The sequence below is a fragment of the Opisthocomus hoazin genome, chromosome 3 (assembly GCF_030867145.1).
Source record: "Opisthocomus hoazin isolate bOpiHoa1 chromosome 3, bOpiHoa1.hap1, whole genome shotgun sequence".
NCBI classification, from domain to species: domain Eukaryota; kingdom Metazoa; phylum Chordata; class Aves; order Opisthocomiformes; family Opisthocomidae; genus Opisthocomus; species Opisthocomus hoazin.
Genome location: NC_134416.1, coordinates 25,847,230 through 25,871,921, shown reverse-complemented (window position 1 = coordinate 25,871,921; position 24,692 = coordinate 25,847,230). Strand labels below are relative to the sequence as shown.

At 37.8% G+C, this 24,692-nt stretch overlaps 1 protein-coding gene across 7 annotated transcripts in view; it reads left to right on the top strand.

Moving 5' to 3' along the window:
- VPS13B (vacuolar protein sorting 13 homolog B) overlaps nt 1–24,692 on the top strand; it is a 482,877-nt gene that overhangs the window by 403,211 nt on the left and 54,974 nt on the right. For all 7 annotated transcript variants that reach the window (XM_075415801.1, XM_075415802.1, XM_075415804.1 and 4 more), the window contains 3 exons: nt 13,542–13,738; nt 21,553–21,734; nt 23,529–23,878. In XM_075415801.1, coding sequence (XP_075271916.1) covers nt 13,542–13,738; nt 21,553–21,734; nt 23,529–23,878 — 729 coding nt within the window. The remainder of the gene's footprint in view (nt 1–13,541; nt 13,739–21,552; nt 21,735–23,528; nt 23,879–24,692) is intronic.

The following is a 24,692-nucleotide window of genomic DNA, read 5'->3' as shown; positions in this document are numbered from 1 at the left end:
TTACTTCACAATAGTGAAGATTGACATTGGTACATCAAAAAGGATGCTCTCTGAGACTTTCTCAGTTACAACAAATGAAATTTTAAAATCATTCAAGTAGATTGCTGATAAGAGAAAGTCTTGTGGTTGAAGATAGGTGGACGAGCAACTTTAAAAGCTTATTTTATTATGTACATAAAGAAAATATGTCCACAAAACCAGAGACAGAAATCCTACTGCTTTTGCTCCAAAACAGTTAATGTTACATTTAGGACACTCTCTTATGCAGATAATTTCTAGAGTAAAAATCATGCAGATGTTTATAGATTTGTCTCAGCAACTATTCATGTGTGAAGGCTTAAGGTATGCCTCAGGTTCCCAGTTTAACAGTAGGCTATGTTCTACAAGGCAGCCAGCTCGTCGTTATAAGGCAACAGGTCTTATATTTGCTCTCTGATGTTCTTGTTTCATGGCAGTTAAAGTTGGAATCTGCTGATTGTGATGATTCTCATTCTTGTGAATCTGTCCATAAGATGTCTTCCACTGAGGACTTTGAAGCATGGTAATAGCCTTCAAGCAGAGTATGTTTTATAAGGTATATAGAAATGTCTCCTGCAGGGATCTCAGAATTGTAGAGGATACATGAGCAACTTAGGAACAAAAGTATGCTAGACAGTCTAAACTACAGAGGAAGGGCTTCATAGTCTCTCTCCTCGTCTCCCAAATGATGAGAACATTGGCTTGAGCCGGTTACAAGGACAGCTGAAAGAGAATTTGTGGTTGTTCATCCTGATTGTTCCATTTGCGTTGCAAATTAGGAAGAAAGGAGTAAGAGCAATTTCTAATTCCAGACAATAGTTTATGGTTATGGAGATAATGCCGTAGTCCCAAAACATAATGAATAATTGAAGAAGAATGTATTCTACACCATAACAAGGGACTGTGATTCAGAGCTGTCATGTAATGCTAAATTCAGCCATGCTTGTACAGTTCCTTAGATCTGCCAGGTTGCAGCAGTTGAGAAAGCATAAGCGTTCTTCATTTCTGTGGTGTTTTTACAATTTGAAGGAGGGAGTTGCAGGAAAAATAAATCTGTTAGTGATTCAGTAGTGACTTTCAAATTGTACAGATGCAACAGGAGTTTGTGTGCCATCAAGGAAGAATTAAATGGGACCTGATGAGATGCCTCCCAGAGTCCTGAGGGAATTGGCCAGTGTGGCTGCCAAGCCACTCTCCATGATACGTGAAAGGTCATGGCAGTCAGGTGAAGACCCTGGTGACCGGATGAAGGGAAACATTGTGGCCATTTTTAAAAAGGGTATGAAGGAGGATCTTGGGAACTACCGGCGTTTCAGCCTCGTCTCTGTGCCTGGGAATATCACGGAACAGATCCTCCCAGAAGCTATGCTAAGGCAGATGGAGGACAGGGAGGTAATTCAAGACAGCCAGCAAGGCTTCACCAAGGGCAAGTCCTGCCTGACCAACCCAGTGGCTTTCTGTGATGGAATGACTGCATCAGTGAACAAGGGAAAAGCAACGGATGTGATATATCTGGGCTTCTGTAAAGCCTTCGACACAGTCCCTCAAAACATCCTTCTCTCTAAATTGGAGAGATACAGATTTCATGGGTGGACTGTTCAGTGGATAAAGAATTAGTTTGGATGGTCACAGCCAGGGTGCAGTAGTCAAGAGTTCGATGTCCAGATGGACACCAGTGACAAGTGGTGTCCCTCAGGGGTCCGTACTGGGACCGGCACTGTTTAATATTTTCATCAATGACTTAGCAACGTTGAGTGCACCCTCAGCAAGTCTGCAGGTGACACCAAGCTGAGTGGTGCAGTTGACACACCTGAGGGACAGGATGCCATCCAGAGGGACCTGGACAAGCTGGAGAGGTGGGCCTGTGTGAACCTCATGAAGTTCAACAAGGCCAAGTGCAGAGTCCTACACCTGGGTCAGCACAACCCCTGCTACCAATACAGGCTGGGGGACTAAGGGATTCAGAGCACCCCTGCCAAGGACTTGGAGGTACTGGTGGATGAAAAGCTGGACATGAGCCACCAATGTGCGCTCACAGCCCAGAAGGCCACCCATATCCTGGGCTGCATCCAAAGCAGCGTGGCCAGCAGGAGGGTATTGTGCCCCTCTTCTCCGCTCTGGTGAGAGCCCACCTGGAAGTCCTACGTCCAGCTCTGGAGCCCTCAGCACAGGAAAGACATGGAGCTGTTGGAGCGGAGCCAGAGGAGGGACACAAAATGATCAGAGGGATGAAGCACCTCTCCTAGGATGAAAGGCCGAGAGAGTTGGGGTTGTTCAGCCTGGAGAAGAGAAGGCTTCAGGGAGACCTTATTGCGGCCTTTCAGTACCTGAAGGGGGCCTGTAGGAAAGAGGGGGACAATCTTTTTAGCAAGGCCTGTTGTGACAGGACAAGGAGTAATGCTTTGAAACTAAGGAAGGGTAGATTCAGACTGGATATAAGGAAGATATTTTTTATAATGAGGGTCGTGAAACACTGGAACAAGTTGCCCAGAGAGGTAGTGGAGGCCCCATCCCTGGAAACATTCAAGGTGAGGTTGGACGGGGCTCTAAGTAACCTGGTGTAGTTGAAGATGTCCCTGCTCACTGCAGGGGGGTTGGGCTAGATCACCTCTAAAGATCCCTTCCAACCCAAAGCATTCTACTTTTCTGTGCAAGCAGGTGAACAGGACATACAAATGATTTCCTGTACAGCTGGAGGCCTGTTGTAGGTGGTGAACTTTTTACAGAGATGCTCGGTGTTTGCCATTCCGTTGTATAGTTATCTTTCCAATAAGAGATGTTGCTGGCACTACCTCATATCTCAAACAAAAAGCTATGTATTGTCACAAGAGCATTTACACAAGTGGCCACGGATTTAAAAGGTGGAGAAAACCAGAATTGTCTAATCAAAGTGATCATATAATATATAATGCTCCATATTCTGTGCTCTCTGATTTATTTAAGCTGCATCACCAACACAGATGTAAAACTCTTTCTCCTGCATTGTCATCCAGTGAGAGATACAAGCTGTTAAAGCTTACAGGACAAAAGGAAGATAATCTATGGCATTTGTTCGTTTCTCCATATGAAGTTAAAATAATGTATCTCCTGAGCTATAACCCTGACAGTTTTTTGTATTTGAGGATGTTTCCCTTGTGTACCTGCCAGGATTCCTGTTGCATGCAAGTGTAGTCAGCATTATGACAGTTGATGAGAAGATGAATGTGTACTGAAGTCTCCTTTTTTGGCCTTTCTTCTTTATCTAGTTTCCTAATAAACAGAGCACTTATTCCTGGTTTAGAAAAGTGGTGATTCAATTGACCAGATCTCAAGGTCTACTGGAGAAAATTAGGGCAGTGAGTATAGTTCTGGGGTTGCAAGGTTGCTTAACTGAGATTTAGTAAAGAAAGACTAGGTAAATAAAACCAGCCTGGTAAAATTCGGTCAGAGCATTTGCTGAGATGTTGGTATCTCTTTTAAGAGAACGTAAAATATTTCCAACTTCAGAAGGTGAGGATTCAGAAAATTATCTGTTGCATTGCCTTAACATGCTTACACTATTGAAATAAAGCATTTGCAAACTCTGCAGTCTGGAATCTTATTTTTTCAACACTGTCAGCCATTAAACAGTCATTTTCTAACACCTAGTGGTTGTTTAAACAGTGGCTTAAGGAAGCATGAGCCTTAAGAATGACTGACGTTAGACCTACTGTAAGTCATTATCCCAGGAAAGATTTGACATGACAGTCAACAGGAAAAGAATTATGATCAATGTCAAAGACATTAATTTTTCCTTTTAATGGAGAATACCTCATTTTTGGCTGGCTCTGCTTCCTTTTTACTTTTCATTCCCTGTTGGGGCTATAGTGTTCAGCTGGGCATTTGAGAGTCTGGGAAAAGAGCTTTTTGGGAAACCACAAATTTTGTTCGTGTTTGATTTATTTCTTACATTCCCAAAGCAACAACTACTTTGGAAATCCAGATGATTTATGTGACAGGTTAGTGATTTAAGTTCATAGCGTTGTTAGACAATAAGCTGTAAAGTTCAACCATGCTTATCGATAAACCTGTCATTTTACAAATTTTTTAGTCTACTGCCATGCAGTTCAGTACTGTCTTGAAATAATCTGACTTTTTAGGTGGATGGTGAAATAATTTGTGTAGCTGTTGTGAATTGCTCAGAAGACAAATTTGGTGCTTTGTCTGGGATTCTGGTTTTTGAAAAGTGCGTTTCTTGTTAATTCTACCTTTTGATGTTATTCAAAATGACTGTAATAATCATACTACTACTATACTGCTAGACTGTGTGTGATGTTTTTATGGTCTCTCTACTGTGTTAAGAGTTGCAGCAAGCTTGAAACAAAGCAGTACAGTGTAATTATTGAGCATATCTGATCATCAGTGAGAACTGGAACAAATTCTTTTTATTCTAATGTAGGAAATTGCTTTCCATGTTTTGCATCCGTGCATGTGTACAAAAAATGATGCAGGTCATCATGTAAACAACTGGTCTGTTTAAGAGGGCTGAAGGCTTACTTTAGCCTGAGCCACTTACACTTCAGATAATCAGGATGCGAGCAAGTTTTGTGATGCTGGGCAGAGTTCTGCATGTGTTTTTGAAAGTTAAGACGCTGACTATTACTGATAAGTATTGTCTTCATTTTCTTGCAAGGAAGGAAGTAGGGGCTAAAGCAATTGCGGTGTTACACAGTGAGTCTTAAGCAGATGTTGAAACAGAGCCCGTTCTCTTTAGGAGTTCCAGCTTTAAACACTATTTGTGAACTTCCTTGCCTGGGAGTAGGATTATCTCAGACTTTACTATCTTGTTACTGTATTTTGTGTGTATAATCTTATTTATTTTGCTGTGTGATCTTAGTGTTCACTGCATTGAGATGAGACTGTATCGTTTGGCCTACAGTTTCTGTACAGTCTGCAGGGAGTTAAGCGTAACTTGTTGGGAATGTTAATGGAAGTTGTGCATAATTTGCCTGTGCATCACACTGAAGTTTACCCTTTGGGGTTACTGAGCCAGTGAAAATTCTACCGGGTGCCAGAGGACTGACGAAACCATCAGATTATCTTAATGACAGATTTACACTCTCCTCGTGTTCTGTACTTTTCAGATTTTGTAACTCTGATTTATGAAACTTTGCAAACTGAAGTCCTTCCTGCTGTAGGCTGATCTTGTGGCACTTCTTGTAGGAGTCAGGCTTTATTGTGGTGAGAATATGTGGTCAAAATAGCCCATATACCGAGAATTACACAGTACTTCATGTATTAATAGACTGCTACCCGCAATCCCAGAGGTAACTATATTTCAACAGCATAGTGCTTATATTATTAATAAATACTGAAGCTTAGAAAATGAAAAGCCTTAAATAAAATGTGGAAGATTGTTGATGCATCAGAAAAAGAGAATAAGGAGTATTGCAAGAAATAGGTACGTCCCTAATTTAAGATCTCCTACCTATCTGCTCTTGCTTCTCAATACTTGCAACAATAAATTAAGACCCTAATAAATTAAATTAAATACTGCTGCTTTTGCCGTTAGAAAAGCAAGTGATCTTTGCATAAACACAGTCTCGGATGACAATTAGTGGAAAAAATGGGTTTGACACTTAATAGTACATACATTTTCCTGTTTAAAAAGTCCTGCAGAAATCTTCTCAGTTATAGCGTAGTGCTATTCTGTGCTTTCTTAACAAAAGTTATTAGTGTGTTTAGAGTAATTTTTTCATAGTGAAAAAAGCCAGTATCTGTGACAGATTACATTACTATACACACCTGCATTCGCTCTGAACCTGCTAGCCTGATAAATTGATAAGGTAAGTCGGTCACATGTTGTTTTAAAAGGCAAAGAACATAGTTCCTAATAAAAGAATGCTACATATTTCTTCTGAAAGGTTAAAAAGCATTTCTCAGGGCTCTTAAATTACCACATTCTGATACCAAGGGAAAATAAAACCTGGGCTTAGAGTCTTGTTTGTACTTAGAGGGCTTTCCGGACAGGAAGGCAATCTTGATGCAATTCAGTAAGCCACAATACCAGTGGGGCATTACAGGTGAAAAATTTGCAGCTGTACCCCTCACCACAATGTATTACAACTGTACAGTGGAATATTTCCTGTACAGAAATAGGGCTTGGTTAACTTTGTTTCCCAAGAGTAGATCACATTAAAATGTTATAAAATCATGATTTCCTGCATTTGAATACTTGTGGTTTCTCAACTGGTTCCAATATTACAAAGGATTTTTTATAGCTTCTATTAGTTGAAGATGTATAGAAGTTTTTTTCCAAAGTCAGCTAAAAGGCAGTTACGTATTCTTAAAGGACAATTTATCTCAGAAGACAGACGTTTTCTTTCACATCTCTTTATTATAACTTTATTTAATATTTATTTTATAAACTCCAGTACAGTTGTAAATTTAAATAAAATTAAGTAAATATGCTAATAGGACCATAAATAAATTTGTTAAATGGAGTTGAAAGAGCTGAGGTGTAAGTTATTACTTAGAAACCAAAATATTAGTTATTTTCATTATTCAGCCAAAGACCTCAGTATGGATAGGGGGAAAAAATAAATTAAGCAGATATTGCATATTCAGTTTTGAAGTGAGTACTTATGATTTAAATGCTCTGGCTCTATGACAAAATTTGTTAAGCCAAATTCAAAGAGAAATAAAACCAATTCTGTGAAGAAATTGTGGGATAATTTTGAAAAACTTCTCCGGTTGTGGTATGTGATTATTCCTGAGTGTTGAAAATTGAGAGTGCACCATAGTGGAATAACTTTTACTGCCCAGAATATACGGGTAAGTAACATATCAAAATGGTGTCGAAGTACAGAAAACCATAATAAGAATACGAAGGAGATTGAGCTGGGGGGGCAGCAAAACACTTCGTACAGCTAGAATGTTTATAATCCTAGTACTGCTGCTAATCCTTACTTCTACTAGTAGGCTAAATTTTTACTTCACTGTAAACCACCACATTTTTTTTGTTATTTGGATCTTCATGAAAAGGGAAAATTGGTGGTCTGTACATGTGCCAGCGGAGGCTGTTTTCCACACAGATATGATAAAATCTTAGCCCTGAGGAAGGCTAAAAAAATGTTATCCAACGGGCAGTTCAGTTTGTAGCACGATTTCACAATGTCAGTCATGTAAGATAAACAGGAATGTGAGTGTTGAAGTATCCTGCAGTTGTCCAAGATGTTGTTCCACTGGTCAGAGTGGATTGTGTGCGTTGTGTGAACAGGCATTTTACAGAGGTTTTATTCTGTTTAATGTTAATTTTCTTTTGAGCATATTTTCTGCATAATATATTTTTCTGCAGGGTTTTGGGTTTTTGCTGTTTTTATATAAATAATACTTCAAAATCAAATTTAAAAGTAATGTTCTTGGTAGTTTTTTCCCTAATAAAAAAATGAGTAAAGCTTTTTATTTCCTATTACTGTAGCTTCTGTTCATCTAATGGGAGAATTGCATTTTTAAGGCAGTTGGCCCTAAAACAATAAAATATCCTAATAGCAGAATAGCTTTATTACAGAGCAATCAGTTTATTCATGCTCAGGAAGTTGGAGTTAAAATCTCAGCATGGGTTGGCGTCTGACACAAAGTGCTGGTTTGTATTGTATTCTCCCTCTCCTTCACTTAGGTGGCCCTGCTCGTGGAAGATGAAACACACACATTCTTCCTGTCTTCTGTGTGCGTTTTTTTGTACAGTAGTTGTTTCTGGAACAAAAATAACTTCATTTCCAAGAGGAAGCGCCCACCATCTGAGGGACTGAGATTGAAGAAACGAACATTTATTCTGCAGAAGCTTGTTTTCTAGCGAAAACATGAATCAAAAGGAAGCATCGCTGAAAGCAACATTAAGCCCATTCTTCTGTAACCCAGCTGTTAATATCTTTCTTTCTTCCTCAGCTGGACAAGGTGTATTTTGCAGCCTAAGAGATCTGCATGTGTATAGTTACAGATCCATTTTTTATATTGAGTTCAAAAATTATATGCTCCATCATTTAAGTAATAATGCAATAATACTTTTATATACCCTTCATTCAGCAACCTCAAAGCAGTAGGCAGGTGGCTGTAGCTTTTCCATAGAGACAAAAAAGATGTCTGTGAAAAAGATGAGATTAGATAAGAAATTGAGATATTTTAAGTATTTCTGTCCTGAATGGCAATGATGTCTGTATCTGTGACCCATTGGCATTATGAAAATATGTATAGTGAGTAATAGGTGTGATCACTTGAGGTAACGTGACAGCTTGTGGAAGTGCACTGGTCTTGGCCCTCAGCTAGAGAGCTCAGCTATAGAAGCACCCCTGGTGATACATGGTGTGTACACGAGGCTTTTGGTGTGCACACAAGGCTTTTCAAGTCCAAATCAACAAAGTAGTCTGAAGCTGGGAGGGTAACATCAGGTCACAAGAAAAGCTAGAAGCATGTTGTGATCATGAAAGCCTTTAAAAAGCATATGTGGATCAACAGTCATTTCTCTCCCATTGTGTCATATTATTACACATAACTAAGTGGGAATAAGGAGTATCCATGTGGTCAATAGGGTGTAGAACACATGAGTGAAAATATTAATGTGTAACATAGCATTAACAGATTCTGTAGCATTTCTTGACCTCTAGTCTCCAAATAGGAGTTAAATGATTCTGGTACAGATAATGTGTGACACGATACATGATGAGTAAGAAAAAACGTGATCTATCACATTATAGTGTATCAGTAGGAATATTTCATGTTGGTTATTACTGCTGTCTTGCTGATAGGTTAACAAGCATGTGGGAAATGGCTTGAAGGATACAGGTTTTTAAGGGAGTTGTTGAATTTCTTTTTGGTTTGAGTTTTTCTTTTTTGGGGGAATTTATACTACAGTGGTTTCAGCTCTGCTAAAATTGAGATGGTCTCTATTTGTAAAGAGTTGATGTATGTAAACAAAGGTGATTTTCATAATGTATATGTTAGTGTAGTATATATGAATTTTTCTTCCTTAAAATAGAATGAAACGGGAGATTCACAGGGAACAGGAATCCACACTCTCCCAATTCAAAAGATTTCTGCTCCCAGGCAACTGTTTCAGCTGAGTTGTTTCTTTGTGTCCTGTACTCCCGGGGGCAGGACGGGAAGTGTCGCTTGGACGCAGCTGCTTTCCTTCGAATCAGAATTTCTTAATATACCGCTTTCATTCTTCAGCAGAACAGTGCCACGCAATTTTCAGATCTCCCATGTCTATAGTCCACAGTAGTAAAGAGAAAAAGGAGGGACTTTCAAATTCTCTGCTTTGTTTTAGCTGTATGTATGTTATTAACAGTTTTTGTTTTAAGTACTTCGTTTAGGCTGTTTTCACTACTGCTTCTCATCTCTGTTGTTAACGCTGCTGAAGAAAAGCGTTTGACTGCTGTTTTGCTCTCTGTTGCTGTAATCATCCTTCTAAATAAGTGTTTGTGCCATAGTATGTGGTTTTCTTGCAAAGTGGAACTTGGGGATTCTTGGTTAAATCTGAGCCCACAGTTAAATAATGGGTTTACGCACACATAAGTGACAGGCTCTACAGTAAAGGTTCTGTTTGTATTTTACAGTTGAAAAAATCATTGCAATTGAAACTTTTTTTGAAAGGTAAGAAAGAATACAAAAAGCAATGGAGAAGTACCTGTTGAAGAAGCATGCTTGTTGTTTAGCAAAGAAGTTTGTGGTTAGATGTGCTTTGTTAGTGTTTGGTTTTATAGAGGCAGCTCTAGCGGTCACATTTTTGAAGAGGTAACAATCATCTGAATTACAGCTTGGGTTTTATTCAAATATTTTAAGGTGAAAGTAGCGTATTTAATTCTACATATGGGGAAATTTTTGTTGCAGCTAATTCACTTATTTCCACTGCCTATGACTCAGTTCTGGCATTATAGTCCATTTCCAGGCTTTCACAACTATTATTTTTGGCAGCTAATATTGCCCAGAGCTACCATCTTTCTTTAAACTTATCCAGATCAGGCATTAGTAATAAGCCTCCTGGAACAAATAACACTAGATGTGTAGGAATCAAAGATTCTAAGTCAACTAAGTCTTTTGCAAGCTTCCAACTAGAAAGCTTACAGTTTGGATGGTCCCAAAGCATGAGCTATATTTTGTATAGGCAATCACGTAAAGCAGGTCTTTGACTTTTTACTTCTGGTGCGTAGGTAATGTCTTGAAACGTACTGTTTCTTGCTCTGGTGGATTTCTTGACATTTTAACAGCACAGTTAGGAAAAAATTTGGGAGCAAAAGTAAAGAGGAATAATCTTTTCAACCAGCCTGCTTTAATTGTTAGGTGATACGTTGTTTCTGACTACTCATACTGCTGAGTCCAGTGGTCATTCCTCTGCCTTTCCAAAATTCTTCAGAATTCACTTAGGAGATTACCATGAAGTTCCCAAAAGACAAATACACAATGTAAGGTTAATACCAGAGCCTGAAGAGGAGTTATTACTTATTGATGGCATAATAATTATTATGTTCATTTTACTTTGCCATCTTCTGCTCAAGATAAGCTTTGGTATTTCCATCACCTGCCGAGTGGTGGAAATATTCAAGTACCTGCCTTTTTGTTTAAAACAATATGTGTGAAATCTGTTTGGGTTTTTTTTCGAGTTTTGCTCTGCCTTCGTTTTCAATCTTTATTTTCAGTCTCTCTGTATTACTTTCCTCTAGCCTTACTGATAGTTTACTTACTGTAGTGGTAATTATGAAATTCCTTTATAGTGCTCTTTAATTTGTTCGTCCAGCTCATTAATGTTAGTGGGAATAGAATTGATCACCTTGCTTAGCCTCTTTTAAAATACCCACTACTTGCCATTCTGATCCAAATTTGTGAGATTCTCATTAAGGAGACTTGCATATTGAAAAAAGAGTTTTGTTATGTTTTTTAGATTAAAAAAAGAAATTAATATCCTAAAAAACAGGTGTGTAGCTTGACAAGAGTTCTGTTGCACATGTTACTCAACAGCACTGACGAGGAAAGAAAACTTAGGTGTTGATAGGCAGTAGGAAGCACGAAGCCAAACCAAGTATTCAAATATATTGAATCAGACTCATAAAAAATCTCAAGGTAATTCTAAAGATTGATATTTTAAAATATACAGAAATAAATACAGCTGTTTTGAGTGTGTGTCTTATTTTCAGAAGTACCTGTGCAACCATGAAAGGCTGCAACTTTTTTGAGAAATTGTGCAGATCTTTTTATAGTGTTGGAATTCCAAGACCTTATGCTGTAGGAAATGTAACAAATATTGCAATATTTTAAATAAAACCAGGGGATTTATTACCAGTGGAGACTGTGGAGGTTTGGAAAGGAAGTATGTCAATGTGAATGGCTCTACAATGCAGTATGAAAGCAGATGATGGAAGTTGCTGTTTCTATGTTCATAGTTAACACAGGGGAATTCCTTGGGTATATCCATAATTGAAGGGTAGTAGCATTACTGTGGTACTGCTGTTTTGAGTGTTTGTCCACGGGCATTAAAACCTAAAAAAATTGAACACTGAGAAGTTTTGAAGAAATCTGAAGCTCTATAGTGACACTAAGAGCAAAAAGAATAAATATAGTGTGACTTCAAAACACGACTACCAACACGATAATGTAATATTTCAACTTGCTCTTATTGTGCTCAGCACCATTTCAGAATTAGCAACACAGAACCAAGAAATATGTTTTCTGGGCCATCAAGCCCAGCCTCCTCCCATTGGGGCAATACTCCATCTCATTAACAAATCAAGCTTTTAAAAGCAGCTGCCATGAGCACCAAGGCTGTCCTCGAACGTCCCTCTCATTTTCTGTTCAGGTTTCTAGCCTTACGCTGTATTCGTAGCACAACTCAGTTTTGACCCATAGTTTCTATAGACCTTTTTCTCTATTAACTGTTTGTCTCCTGAGGTGTCTTGGGAGGGCAGCCATGTTCCTTTCATTTTGCTTCATTTGGTCCTCAGCTCTGCACAGATTCCAGTGTGGATGAGTTAATACATTTTTAACACGTATGTGTGCCATATTCCAGATGAGGCCCCACTGGTGTCTTACATAAGTCAAGTGATATTTGTCCGTCACTTTTGGAAATATCTCACCTGATGTCTCTCAGGATGACATTTGCTTTTTCCAGGCATCATCATTCTGCCTCATAATTTTCCAACTGACCCTTATATGTCCTCACCATTTTCGATTCAATATGCGGCTTATAAAAAGATATGTTGCTATCTTTATGTGTATGACATGCGCTTTTTCAGTGTTAAATCAATCCCTTTTTCTCAGGCTCTAGTCTTTGAAATCAGTATTCGTCTGGTGCTCTGTGTTACATTTATTACTGGGATCAGATACCTTTTTTTTCCTTTCCATTTTGCCTTTCTTTTCTCCTTTCTTTTCTCCCTTTTTCTTTTTTCTCCCTTTTTCTTATTTTTTTCTTTCTTCCTTTTTCTTCCTTTTTTCTTCTTTTCTTTTTTCTTGTTTTTCTTTTTTCTTGCTTTTTTTCTTCCATCCTGACTTAAAAACATAAGTGATTGTGGTTGCTCTTTTCAATCTTCAGGTATCACTGACTTGACAGATATAGTAAAAATCCATGTTTCAGACTCTGTTGTTCCACATGTTAATTCTTCCAGAATTCCGTGGTGGAGATTATTTATGTTCCTTTTCCCTCCCCAGCTTGAACCACTGAGCTCCCTGAAATTTCCTTCTTAACCTTCATTCCTGACAGTTAATCAGCCTGCTGTCACCTCCATGTACATTATAGTTCTTACTGAGTAACAAGGAAGAATACTGAGAGAGCTTTTTCTAGCTGTGTCTAGATTTACTTACATCTATACCACATTCTTCCTTTTTTTCCCAGAAACAAGGAGACCTAGGACACACACCTTTAAGATCTATGCTTTTATTAATATTTGTTTTTCATTTTCTTTAGAAGTGTGTCTAATAACGTTCTCTCCAGTTCAGTGATAAATTAGGGATGTGATTAAACTGAAGCTAATGTGTATTTATTGGGTTTATGTTTTCAAAATCACACAGTTGCCTAAATAGCATATTCCATAAAAGAAAAGATCATGTGATTGCAAGTACTTACTCTGCATTTTGATCATTTTAAGATGACAATAAGCGGGTAATTAATAAATTGATTTTTTGTGTAAAAAAAATTAAAAGAGCTAGTTAAAGCAAAAAAAAAATTAATAATTACTAGAATTTCCTTGATATCATGATGTGATGACATCTGATTGATTTTTTGGCTGCGTAGTACAAATAATGATTAGTTGAATTGTCTTTGTTATTCTTGGGTACTGTGGAACAAGTAGCTATTTCTGTACCTAGTAAGAGAAAATTTGAAGTGTTGTACTGCAGTGAAGTTCTAAAAACTAAGTCAAAACATCACAGAATCTAAGAAACGGTTAGAATTCTGATTTTCTATATGACAGCTTACTTGTATTCAGTTTAGTTAGTTTTGCACTTTTAGCATGTACAGTAATTCCCATTATATTTGCATTCAAGCATAAAGTAATTATGCCTTCTCCCTTTTATCACAGATTCCTTGCAGCTTGGAGTACTGGGATGAGCTTCAGAAATCATTTGTTGCATTCCGGGAATTCAGTCTGTCAGAAAGCAAAGTCTGTGAACTACAGCTTCCCAGTATCAACCTTGTGAATGATCAGAAAGAGCTCATAGCCTCCGATCTTTGGAGGATTGTCCTGAACAGCAGTCAGAATGTGGCTGATGACCAAAGGTAAGTTTAAAGGAGGAGGAAAAAAAAGAAAGCTAATGCTACACTCTTGAGAGATCTTTTTCAAGAGACTTAGGAAATAAGGTACTTTTTTCATATGTGGTAAAAGTAGCTGGTCTTAAGTGAACTTCAGACTGTAGTTCACCTTCACACAAGGGCATGGAATGTGCACAAAAAGAGCTCGCTTTTAGATTTATAGGCAGCCTGGCAGCATTATATTAATCAATTTTCTGAACACAAGGATTACTGAAAAGTGAAGACAAACAGGTCATATCCTGAAACTTCTTAGCTGCATAAGGCAGCTAATTAACAAAAGAAGGCTGTGGCGCAATCCATTGTATAATGTAGTAGTAAACATTCTTCTTCCATGCACCCCCCATACATCACCTTTATTCTGTCCTCAGTGCAAGTCGACAACTAAAGTAAGCCACGTGTCTATTTTAAACATATTAAACAGAACTTTAGTACTTGAAGAGCATTACATTATTATTCACACAGCTTGTTTACTATGGTAAGAGTAAAAAAAATTAATTGGTGTTTTCAGACACTGGGGATCCATTTTTCATTGTTGCTTACAGCTGGAAACAATGTACAATGACAGATACTTACTCTGTTTGCATTCATTCAGTTTTGGTTAATGAGTAAGAAGAAATGAGTACAAGTTCTCTCCACAAACAGCAGTGGAATTGCTTCCAAAGACCTGCTTAACGTTTTATAGTTAGAGCAGGATACCCAGAACAACCCTGGTGTATTCCTGGTATTTGCTGATTGTTGCTGCCTGTGTGTGAACACGTACTTGAAGAAGTGTGTGGCATCCACATATACGTTACGTGAAGCTACAGAATTCAGAGAAATCAGGAAATGCAAACATGGCTAACAAAATCAATGAAGAAAATTAAACATCTGGTTTCCATTAATAGTATCAGGTTGGAAATGATTTCTTGATGTTAATTGTGAAAGAATGCATTTTCATCATTGAGAAGTTAAGTGTTTTAGACAAGGTTAATTCCTCTGCATGTGGGACCTTGGCAAAATTGCCTTCCTGGTCAGCTTAACACCACAGAAATGTGAACTCGGTGGGAACTGAAAATGAAGTAGTGAAATTTAGTAGATTTTTTTCATCAAGGCATTTGGCACTGTAATCATGTTTATTGTTTTCTGCTCAAATAAGGTTCATCACTATATGCAATTTTCATTCAGGGAGTTCTGATATGCTAATGAGTAGTAATCATTGAGGAAGAGGCTAGGGTTAAAATGAAATACAAATAACTAAAAGAAAATATAAAACCAATTTGGACTGTGATTAGCATCGGAAACATTTTACAGCACAATGTGAATTCACCTGCTTAGAAGGTTTAAGTTGAGTTTTCGGCTGGGAGGCTACAGGCCTGCTCCACACTAGTGACCATCCTCAGCAATATCAGTGTGTCAGGTTATAATGGGGTAGAAATATCCTCAAGGCCTTCAGGTGCCAGAAGACTCCAAGGAAGACAATTGCTGTGTCCACAGCGGTGATATTAGAAGCACTGTGTCCTCCAGGTTGTGTCTGTACACAAAAAGCTAAAGCAGAAACTACAACTGAAAGAACAGGAATTAAACTGAAGCATTAGCAGTTCACTGAATAGAGATAGCGGGAAGGGAAAGAAGGCGGCAAAAAACATGCACCACTGCTGAAACATTTGAAGGTTGATAAACAGAAGAGAAAGAGGGAAACCAAGGGAAGGTGTTGTGAACTACCAGCTCCTTAGGCACATGCATGGACACTGCGGAGTCACTAGTCCTGATACTTTTGGTGGCCTGAGGAATTTGCAGTAGTTTTAAGAGGTGTAGTTTACACCTACATGAACTAACAGCAGATTGGAAATTTAAAGATTCGTGTAGGTCAGGGTGAGCTTCATCCAGAAGCCAGAAGCCTGAGGGGTACGTGAGAAAAACCTCTAATTTCAGTCAGAGAAGAGAAAACGTTAGATTCCCTGCCTCAGCAGCAGTTTCAGATAGAAATTCAAACTGATCTTTCTTTTGACTAACTTTAAACAAGGCTGCACTGAAAACTTTCTTGAGGATGACTGCAGAAAGAACTGGTGTGGAAGAAGTAGTCCTGACCAACCTGGAGTGATCCTTCCCAGAGAATCTTGATGGGTCAGAAAAATAGCAGCTGTTTGTCAGAGATACAGCTTTGACCTGTGGTGGTTGAGGCACACTACCTCTTTCTTGGAGACAGAGCAAATCACACCGGTCACATGTCATTGGCACTGAGGTTTTGAGACATTCCACAAGCACTGAAATACATACAGCTACAGAACAAGTTTAAGGTCATGGTTAAGCCCCAAAGGATCACATTCTGTTAAAGGCAAGCCTTGTTTATGAGGTGGTGACAGATACTGTGGACCTGCAGAGAAAAGCAATCTTTCTAGACCCATAGTAGCGTCTAGGAAGTCCATGTTGGCAGTAACTTTGCTGAAACTGTGGCTCTGTCTTCATCAAACAAACATATTGCTACCAGTATGGATATTTTCTTGTGACCAAGCACCCTAAAATGTAATCTGGATTCTACTTCACTAAAAAATGCCAAACTTTTTTGGTTTTGAGAGAAACTGCCCCGTGTCTTGGTAAACTTCAATGGTAGGCTTGTTTCTAAAGCAAGCATTTAACATGAGATCTTGTAGACTTGTGAAGAGAGCCAGAAGGAGCTGTGCTTAAAGCCAGTGCTGTGTTAGACCAGGGAACTTCAAGGTTGAGGGTTCTGCGAGTGAGAGTGAGAAGCAAAGACTGTGTAAAAGTTGAATCTCGGTTTTCCTGAAGGCTCATGATGATTTGACATTAGAATCATAGAATCACAGAATCATAGAATGGTTCGTGTTGGATGAGACCTTATAGATCATCTAGTTCCATGGCAGGGACACCTTCCGCTAGACCAGGCTGCTCAAAGCCCCATCCAGCCTGGCCTTGAACACTTCCAGGGAGGAATTAACATACTGTAACAATTACATGCTGTAACTGTATGATTGAATAACAAATTTAATTCACTATTAATTGTAAAGTATAAAAATGCTTAGTCTTTATTTTCTTAGTTTGATCTTGTATTTTTGGTCAGACTCTAACAGCTGCCATATGCATGCAGCTGTTGCTCAATGATAATATTTTTTCCTTCAAATTCTGCAGGGGGGGGTGAGGGGTTGTGGTAACCTCCATGATAGGCTAATTATTAATACCAGAGAGCTGATCCATTGTGTTTTAAGTACTTTATTACTGATTCCTAACATCAGTTATCAAGTGTGAAACTTACGTGGCTCATGTGACAGGAAAACAACAAGGTTTCTGAGAAGATGTGGATTCAGCTGAGCAGTAGCTGGCAGGCTGAAGTATATCATCCAATAATGAATATGGCAGTATGCAAAGATGTCACGATCCAAAATCTGTGGTATGCAAACTCTTTCTGAGATTCATCAGGAAGTAATTAGAACTATAAAAATCAAGGAGCTATCTGGTTAAGGACATAGTATATATGTGTATGTTATTTGTATTTAAGAATTTTGTAGACCATTCATTATTCAGTGAATGAATAAGGTTTGAATGAACATTTATGAATGTTTAATGAATGAACAAATCTGAAGTCCTAAGTGAAATAATGTAGCATCTCCTTGGGCATTTAGTATAGTGTCTACGGAAGGAATCATATATGGCGTAAATGACTTTTTATGGAAGACTTTAAAATAGAGGATTAAAAGGAAATTATCTTAGAATAAATTACTTTTATAGGTTGCATTTTCATGCATTTTTATTTTTATAGATTGCATTTTAAAGCTCTGTCTGGGTGGTGAGGCACTAAAGCCCCTCCCTGGTTTGGTTGGGAGGGGTTTATCATTCTCTATTTAGATGGGTTACGTTACAAGATGTTTTATATATTTGTGCACCTCCTGTGTAATGTAAACAGTAGTTTTATAGTTACTGACATACTAAAGTGAAATAGTAATTGAAAATGCCTTAAGATACAAACCGCGAAACAAGTACAAAAACTTTTAAATAAGCCTTAAATTGCTACTTTTTAAAAATTGAAGTGAGGAATCGTGATCATGTTTCTGGCTAATTGTTTTAGCTTTTATTCAAAGTAGATGATGTACCGGATTTTGTCCTCTAACAATTTGAGTTCAGACCAGCATTTGAGTCATAAATTAAATGAGTTAAGTGGTCTCTTTCTTCTTCCCAGTGGATATTTTCCCAAGTTGCGGTTTCATCACAAATGGCAGTTTTGGTTTAAATATTCAGCTCTTACAATAACAAGAATAATGCAGGTCACTGTTTAGTCATTGTTCCCAGTTGCCATATATTTAACTTCAACTGGCATGATGTGAAACTATCATACTTTATAATATATAATGACTTTGAATGTAGGTATTTTCCATTTTTAAAATTCTGGTATTTCACAGGATAAAGAAATAATAATAATAAATTTCTGTTATTAAAGTTCCGTCAGTTTCATTTAGAATTTCCTCTGGTTTTGCTACACCCATCCCTCAGCATGTTGTGCCAAACACAAAGCAGTAGAAGCTAGTTATTCCTTTTCTCCCCAGCTCAAAAGCTGTGGACAGTCCACACTGCATTTTGTAGCTCCAAAGCAGCCAAAAGAATGTGGGATTTTTTGATATTGTATTCATTTGATGCACAAATTTTGGTTCCACAACCAGATCTACCTTGATGATATTAGTGCTCCTAGTGTTGTTCACCAGGACTTGGTAGAAAGTTTCCTGGATTTTCAGCTAACACTGCTTTATTTTCTGTTTGTGATGAAGGACTCTGTCTTTGTCTTTGATTTCTGTGCTCTATGCAAGGTGAAAAGAGAAAATAGCAGTGCTAAAGGTCTAATGGAAGTCTGCCTAGGCAATAAGTTCAAATGGGATTTAAGTTAAAATCAGAAGGTCATGGTAATCATTCTACGGACTACAGTCCCCCTTTAAAAACTGTTCACTTATTATGATCTCTTAATACAGTTCTTTTTTAAGGCAATACTATAGTAATTTGGATGCTGCTTTGAGTGTATTTTGTACTGTAACTGGTTTGTATTCTTACTGCATTTTTATTTTCATAACAACGTAGGGGCGATAATTCTGGATATGATTTCTGACTGAGTAAAAATCAAATGGACCCCTTCACAGATAAAGCAATAACACTTGAACAAAGTCTGGTCAAGCAGGAAGACACTGATGAAAGAATCCTCATTGCATTTCTTTTCAGATGATTTCTGGAAGGTGGTCTTCTCCCTCTAGAGTGACTTTCGTTCTAAAATATGGTTTAGTCCGCACTGTCCGGCTCCTCTCAGTCCGCCACTGCCAACACTTGTCCCTCCCTACCACGGGAGAGGGTGCAAGGCCAGTTCTGCCCCAGGGAGCAACACTGTCCCACCCTTATTTGCTGTTTCTCTCTGGTTAGATTTTTAAGCAAGTGGTTGGACTCTGAAGTTTGTGAGGGAGTTGTTTCAGTGGTGGGCCTTTTTAGTTTCTAAGGTGACTCTCCATGAGGAAACATAAAGCTATTTTGAATTATTTTGTTCCCAACATTTTGAGTTCCAGAATATTATTACCTCTGCTTGCTGTGCTGCTTGCAGGGCAGAAAAATCAGAGCAGAGTAGGCCTAAGTGCCTTAAGTTATTCCCCTGGTGTGAAGCTCCTGCCACATTTCCTCCTGCATCAAGCATGTCATGTTGCCGTGTAATCATTGTGGTCATGAATGAGAAATGACAAAGGTCTCATCACACTAAAATGCTCAATAAATAAAAAGCAAGTGTATGAAATTTGACTAAAGAGTTTTGGAGGGGTTTGTGGTTCTTTTTGTTTTATGAAAATATCCATCTCCAAAACAATATACCTAAGCAAGTAAAAATGCTGAGTCGCTGATAGGTGACTTAAGGAATATGTTTCCGAGGAAAAGTATGCTTTCAGAATAAACCTCAAATTTCAGAAATAAATGTCCTTCCTTTTTACTGCAGTTAGTGTTACAGCTGTTTGTGCAAATTAAATCGTAATTCAGAATATCAAAGTGCACTTATTTTTGTTAAAGTTCCTCATAGTTCGATTAACATTTGTTTGCACCCCTCTACCCTTTTTCTGTTTTCATTCCACGTGTCCCTGAACTTCTGTTTCTAATCAAAATGCAATGAGCAAGAATTCATAGAAGGTTGACAGTTTTTCTGAGAGAATTAACCAGTTTCACAGATTCAAAATTATTTAATGGTGTAAATCAGCAGATGAATTTTGGTGGCTTGTGGATTTGCTTGCATGCTTTGTTCCAACAATCTGAGGAGTGTCTGTGGCAGAGCAAGGAAAAGCATCCCATTTCTCTGACACTAGTCCACTTCCATAGATATTTTATCATGTGAACACAGGAATAATTTTATTTCCAAAGAGGCCAGTTCTCAAAAGGCCCACAACACCAGTTTTTGAAATGTAAACAGGCAATTTGAAGAGGTAAAGAAGCACAGGAAAGCAGCTAAAAATCTGACTTGATCAATCTTTCATCCTTCACCAACCTAATCCATTCTTGATTATCCTGTCTTCATTCTTTCATAATTAGCTGGTTTTAGTGGGTTTTACTACTACACAATTATTGTGATTTATATTCACAAATCTAAAGTTGGATTGAAGCTCCAGAAATAAATACCATGCTAGCTAGTTACTGTAACACAAAATAATACTGATAAATTTACCTGTCCATGGAATTCTGAGCATTGGCAGCTGAACATTTGGAGTACCTACTAGGTTTGTGCGTAATTTTGCAGGAACACACACAGAGTGTTGAAAAACTTGGTCCTAAAAGCATAAGACCTGTTGCTTTGGAATCCAATGTTCTAATTGAAACTTCAAAAATCTTGAAAATGTCAATGGAAATCTATTTATGGTGCTTTATAAAAGCTAATTACTTTCTGACAAAAATAGTAAGTTAGCCTTAGTCAATCCTTCATTAAATTGTACTTTAAAAATAAAAGCAGTGGTGGACTGAGGACATGGGCTTAGTTTTGTTGAATCAAGTCTATGCTTTTAAACTAAAACTCTTTGGTGCTAAACTGCAAAGGGATTGAGAATAAGAAACATTAAGGATAGATTTGGCTTAAATTAGGAAGTTTATTTGTACTTCAGTGGTGTCTTAGCAACTTATAGAATTGTGATGTAGTGTTAGTTTCTCTCAAGAGACTGAAAGATAATGCTTCATGGCGTCAGGAGCACGTCTAGGAAAAAAAAAATCAATGGGGTGGCATTTTAGATGTGTAGTTAATGTGTTGTAATAGGTGCTAGTAAAAGGCTCCAGGCTGAGCTTACAACACTCAAGATTGTTTTTAAATTATGACCATAGAATGAGAAGGGCAAAGGAAGAAAAGGTTACAGGGACAGGGTTTATGCGTAGTAGTTGTTTGATGGTTGTGAGTCTGTTTCCTTAAAATAAAATCAAAAAAATCATTCTCTTGACCAGATTAATTTCAGCTCATTCTAATATCTTTAATAACTGTAATGCACTCTGTTTAGCTATTTCAACAATTAAAGATACCTGGTATATTTTGTTTTTATTTTCTGTAAATATGCTTTGCTTCTGTAGTTCAAGTGATTCAGTTTGTAAATTGAAAGTACATTGTGATAAAAGCGTTGGATTGTAAACTTGTCTGCTATGTTCTGCTTGGGGAAAGAGTACATACACTAACTTTAGCAGTTAAAAGAAAACAATGACATTGACTGTGTCAGAAAACTAACGTGGCACATGGTCAAGTCTTACTGTAAAGTGATAAAATCCTGAAAGTGCTGGAATACTGCTTTGTTATCTGCCTTCCACAGCTCAGAAAGCGAATCTGGCTCACAAAGCGCGTGCGATCAGCTTGTAACCCCCACGGCATTAGCAGCCTGTACCAGGGTTGACTCCTGTTTTACTCCTTGGTTTGTGCCATCACTAAGTGTGTTGATCCAGTTTTCTTATTTGGAAGTCCACCTCTGCCATCACCTTGATCAGCTAGGCACAGGTATGTACTCCTTTATGTAGAATAATAAAAGCATATAGTTAATACCTACTGCTTAGTTGCTGTTTTGCTGTCTGTAGTCCCCATTTCCTCATTCAAACAGACATTCTTGAAATAAATTATCACAACAGCCACCAGTAGTAGAGACCTCAGGGTACAACTGCTGACTTCTGTGCATTGAGAAAGTACATACGGTAGGCAGTGGGGCTGGCGGATCAGCCCCTTTCCTGCCTCCGGAATGGGTAACTGTAGAAGCCATCCGGTTTTTGTAGTCTGATTAGTGACAGCAGGTGCCACTTCAGTTTTGAGCCATTTTAGTGAATGAATTTGATCTTTTAAATTTTCCAGCATATTAACAGTGTTATTAAAATATTTGAAGATTTTGGAATCCCCTTAGTAAGAATTCCTTGGAAGAGCTCTGAGAACTGCAGATTTAGCTGTTACTTCAATTATGATCACTTTTGGAGCTACATCTGGTTTTGTTCAGTGCTCTTTGTCATTGCATTAATGGCAAATACATTCCAAGAGATCTTTAGATTATTGTCTGATTTTCAAATGCCATGAATGCTTTCTGTGGAAGATGAGCAAATATCTTACATAATTTTGACAAGGACAGCTTTCTTCATGTGTAGTTTTTGTGTTTCTGCAAATATTATATTATGTTCATTATCAAATCATACCAAGACTGACACTCCACTTCTAGCAAATAATTTCTTGTCTATCGGCTACCTCTATCAGTACATAATCTTCCTCACTATTACACTCAATTCCAAATGCTTGATCTTTAAAATTACACATACTGGAAAAAAAAAGTCAGATTAAATCAAACTCAGCTGTTTCATTTTTCAGCAGCGACTGAGTTTATGCTGCTGCTGTTCTTGTTACAGCACTTATAGGCCTTAAGTTTTGGGGGCTCCATTGTGCTATGTTATACGCAAAGGGAGGACAAAACTTATTGTATCCGTCACACTTTTGTAGAATAATAGGGCTTGATCCTGGAAAGTGATGAGTGTTTTGGTTCCAAATCTGTAAAGCACTTGAGCGTACGCTAATTTTAAGCATGTGAGTAGTTCCAGCAACATAAATAATAACATCAATGGAAATACTCTCATGATTAAAGTTAGCATACAAGTGGTGTACGTGCCTTACAGAGTCTGCTGCCACAGTGCTCAGCACTTCACAGGGCAGAGAATTCAGTGAGCACGATAAAATCTTGTTTATGATGTATTTCTCATGCTTTAGTCTCAGGATACTGTTTTATTTAATTTCTAGTATTATGGGGTAATATGTTGCATCTCAGTGGGTTTGTGGTCTTGAACTCTCTGTAACTGCAGCAAAGACAATTTTCATTGTGGAGCCTGTTAGCCTGCACAGTCAAGTGTCAGCAAATATTACATTGCTAATTTTCATTGTATTTATAATGTGCTATGTGTGCAATATCATATATATCTACTATAGCAACAATTCTCACAGAATTATGGTCTATGCTCCAAATAGATGGCAATATGAAGTATAGTGCAGTGTGTAGATAAAGCAGTTTGGCAGGCTGGTCTGTTTACCATGAAAAGATTTTGGTTTGCAGATAATTTTTTTTTGCAGCTGCTATTAATTACAGTTCTATTTTACATCTAATAAACAGTGTGAACAAGATTAATTTCAGATTTTAGAAGTGTTGGCTCTTTTATGAATTTTACTTGTTTTCATCGTATGTACAGGCAGTTAAAAACACAGTTTACAAAAACATACAGAACGTGTCAATGGTGATGTTCGGGTCTTGTTTGTTCTTTTACTTTTCAGCACCACCAAAGTTTCTTCAGCCGTTTTTATCTGATAAGAACATGCCATCTGAACTAGAATACATGATAATTTCCTTTGATGAACCTCATGTATATCTTCGTCAGTGGAGAGATGAGTCAATGTTCCAGGAGATACAGTTTTCAACTCAAGCTGACTGTAAACTTTTGGAGTGTCGAAACGTGACTATGCACAGTGTTGTGAAACCTTTCAAAATCTGGGGGCAGATTACTGTTTCCAGCAGCACCGTAGGAAGGCTATTGGACTGCACGATAACGGTGGACCCCATTTTCATCAACTTTGGCCAATATGCACTTCATTCTCTAAATACAGCAATTCAAGCTTGGCAGCAGGTATGCAAATACAATAGTGAGAAAAAAAATGTAGCTGTTGTGATTAATTTAATAGAGAATTAGAATGCCAACTATATTCATGAAAAATATTCCAATATGTAAAAGCTTTAATTTACACTAAAAGTGGTTTTTGCTAATAAACATTAATTACAGAATAGCAATGAAAATTAGGAAACAAGGAGTGCTATATGTAAAGGTAAATGTAGCCAGAACTGCTTGAGTTTTAGTGAAACTACATGGATTTGTATCAGAATAATCAGAATCTTGGTCTTGAAAGGCATAATATTCCATTAATATATGAAAAGGTGAGTGATGCATGATATGTAAGCACAGCTCAGTCTGAGCAGTAGAGCGTATTGTTTCCAGCTACTACTTCTATGCTTAGTGAAGTTCAACACTAGTTTCACATTACATTCTCTGCAAGCAGCATTAATGGCTGAAGCCAGTCCCAGAGTAAGGAACCTTGCTTCTGCAATGACCCCGCGAAGGCCTGTAATTCCCTGATTCCACTATAGCCTTGAAATGAAACCATTCTCTTCATCTGCCTGAAGACCTATGTGGAGCCTGGGAATTAATTACCTATCATGGCACTACAATAACAAAGCCCCCAAAAAAGGATAAAACATCTGTTTTATATCAAAAAATTCTTTTTTAAGGGCATTCCATGGTTTTCTTGTTGCAAAAGGACATTCATAAAACAAGATCTAGTGTGATTTAAATCTTTACAGCTGGCTCAAATATCAATGTGAACAAAAATCTTTGTAGCTCCAATTTCTGGTTTTTGTCATATTTTGAACAATGCTTTTAATAAAAA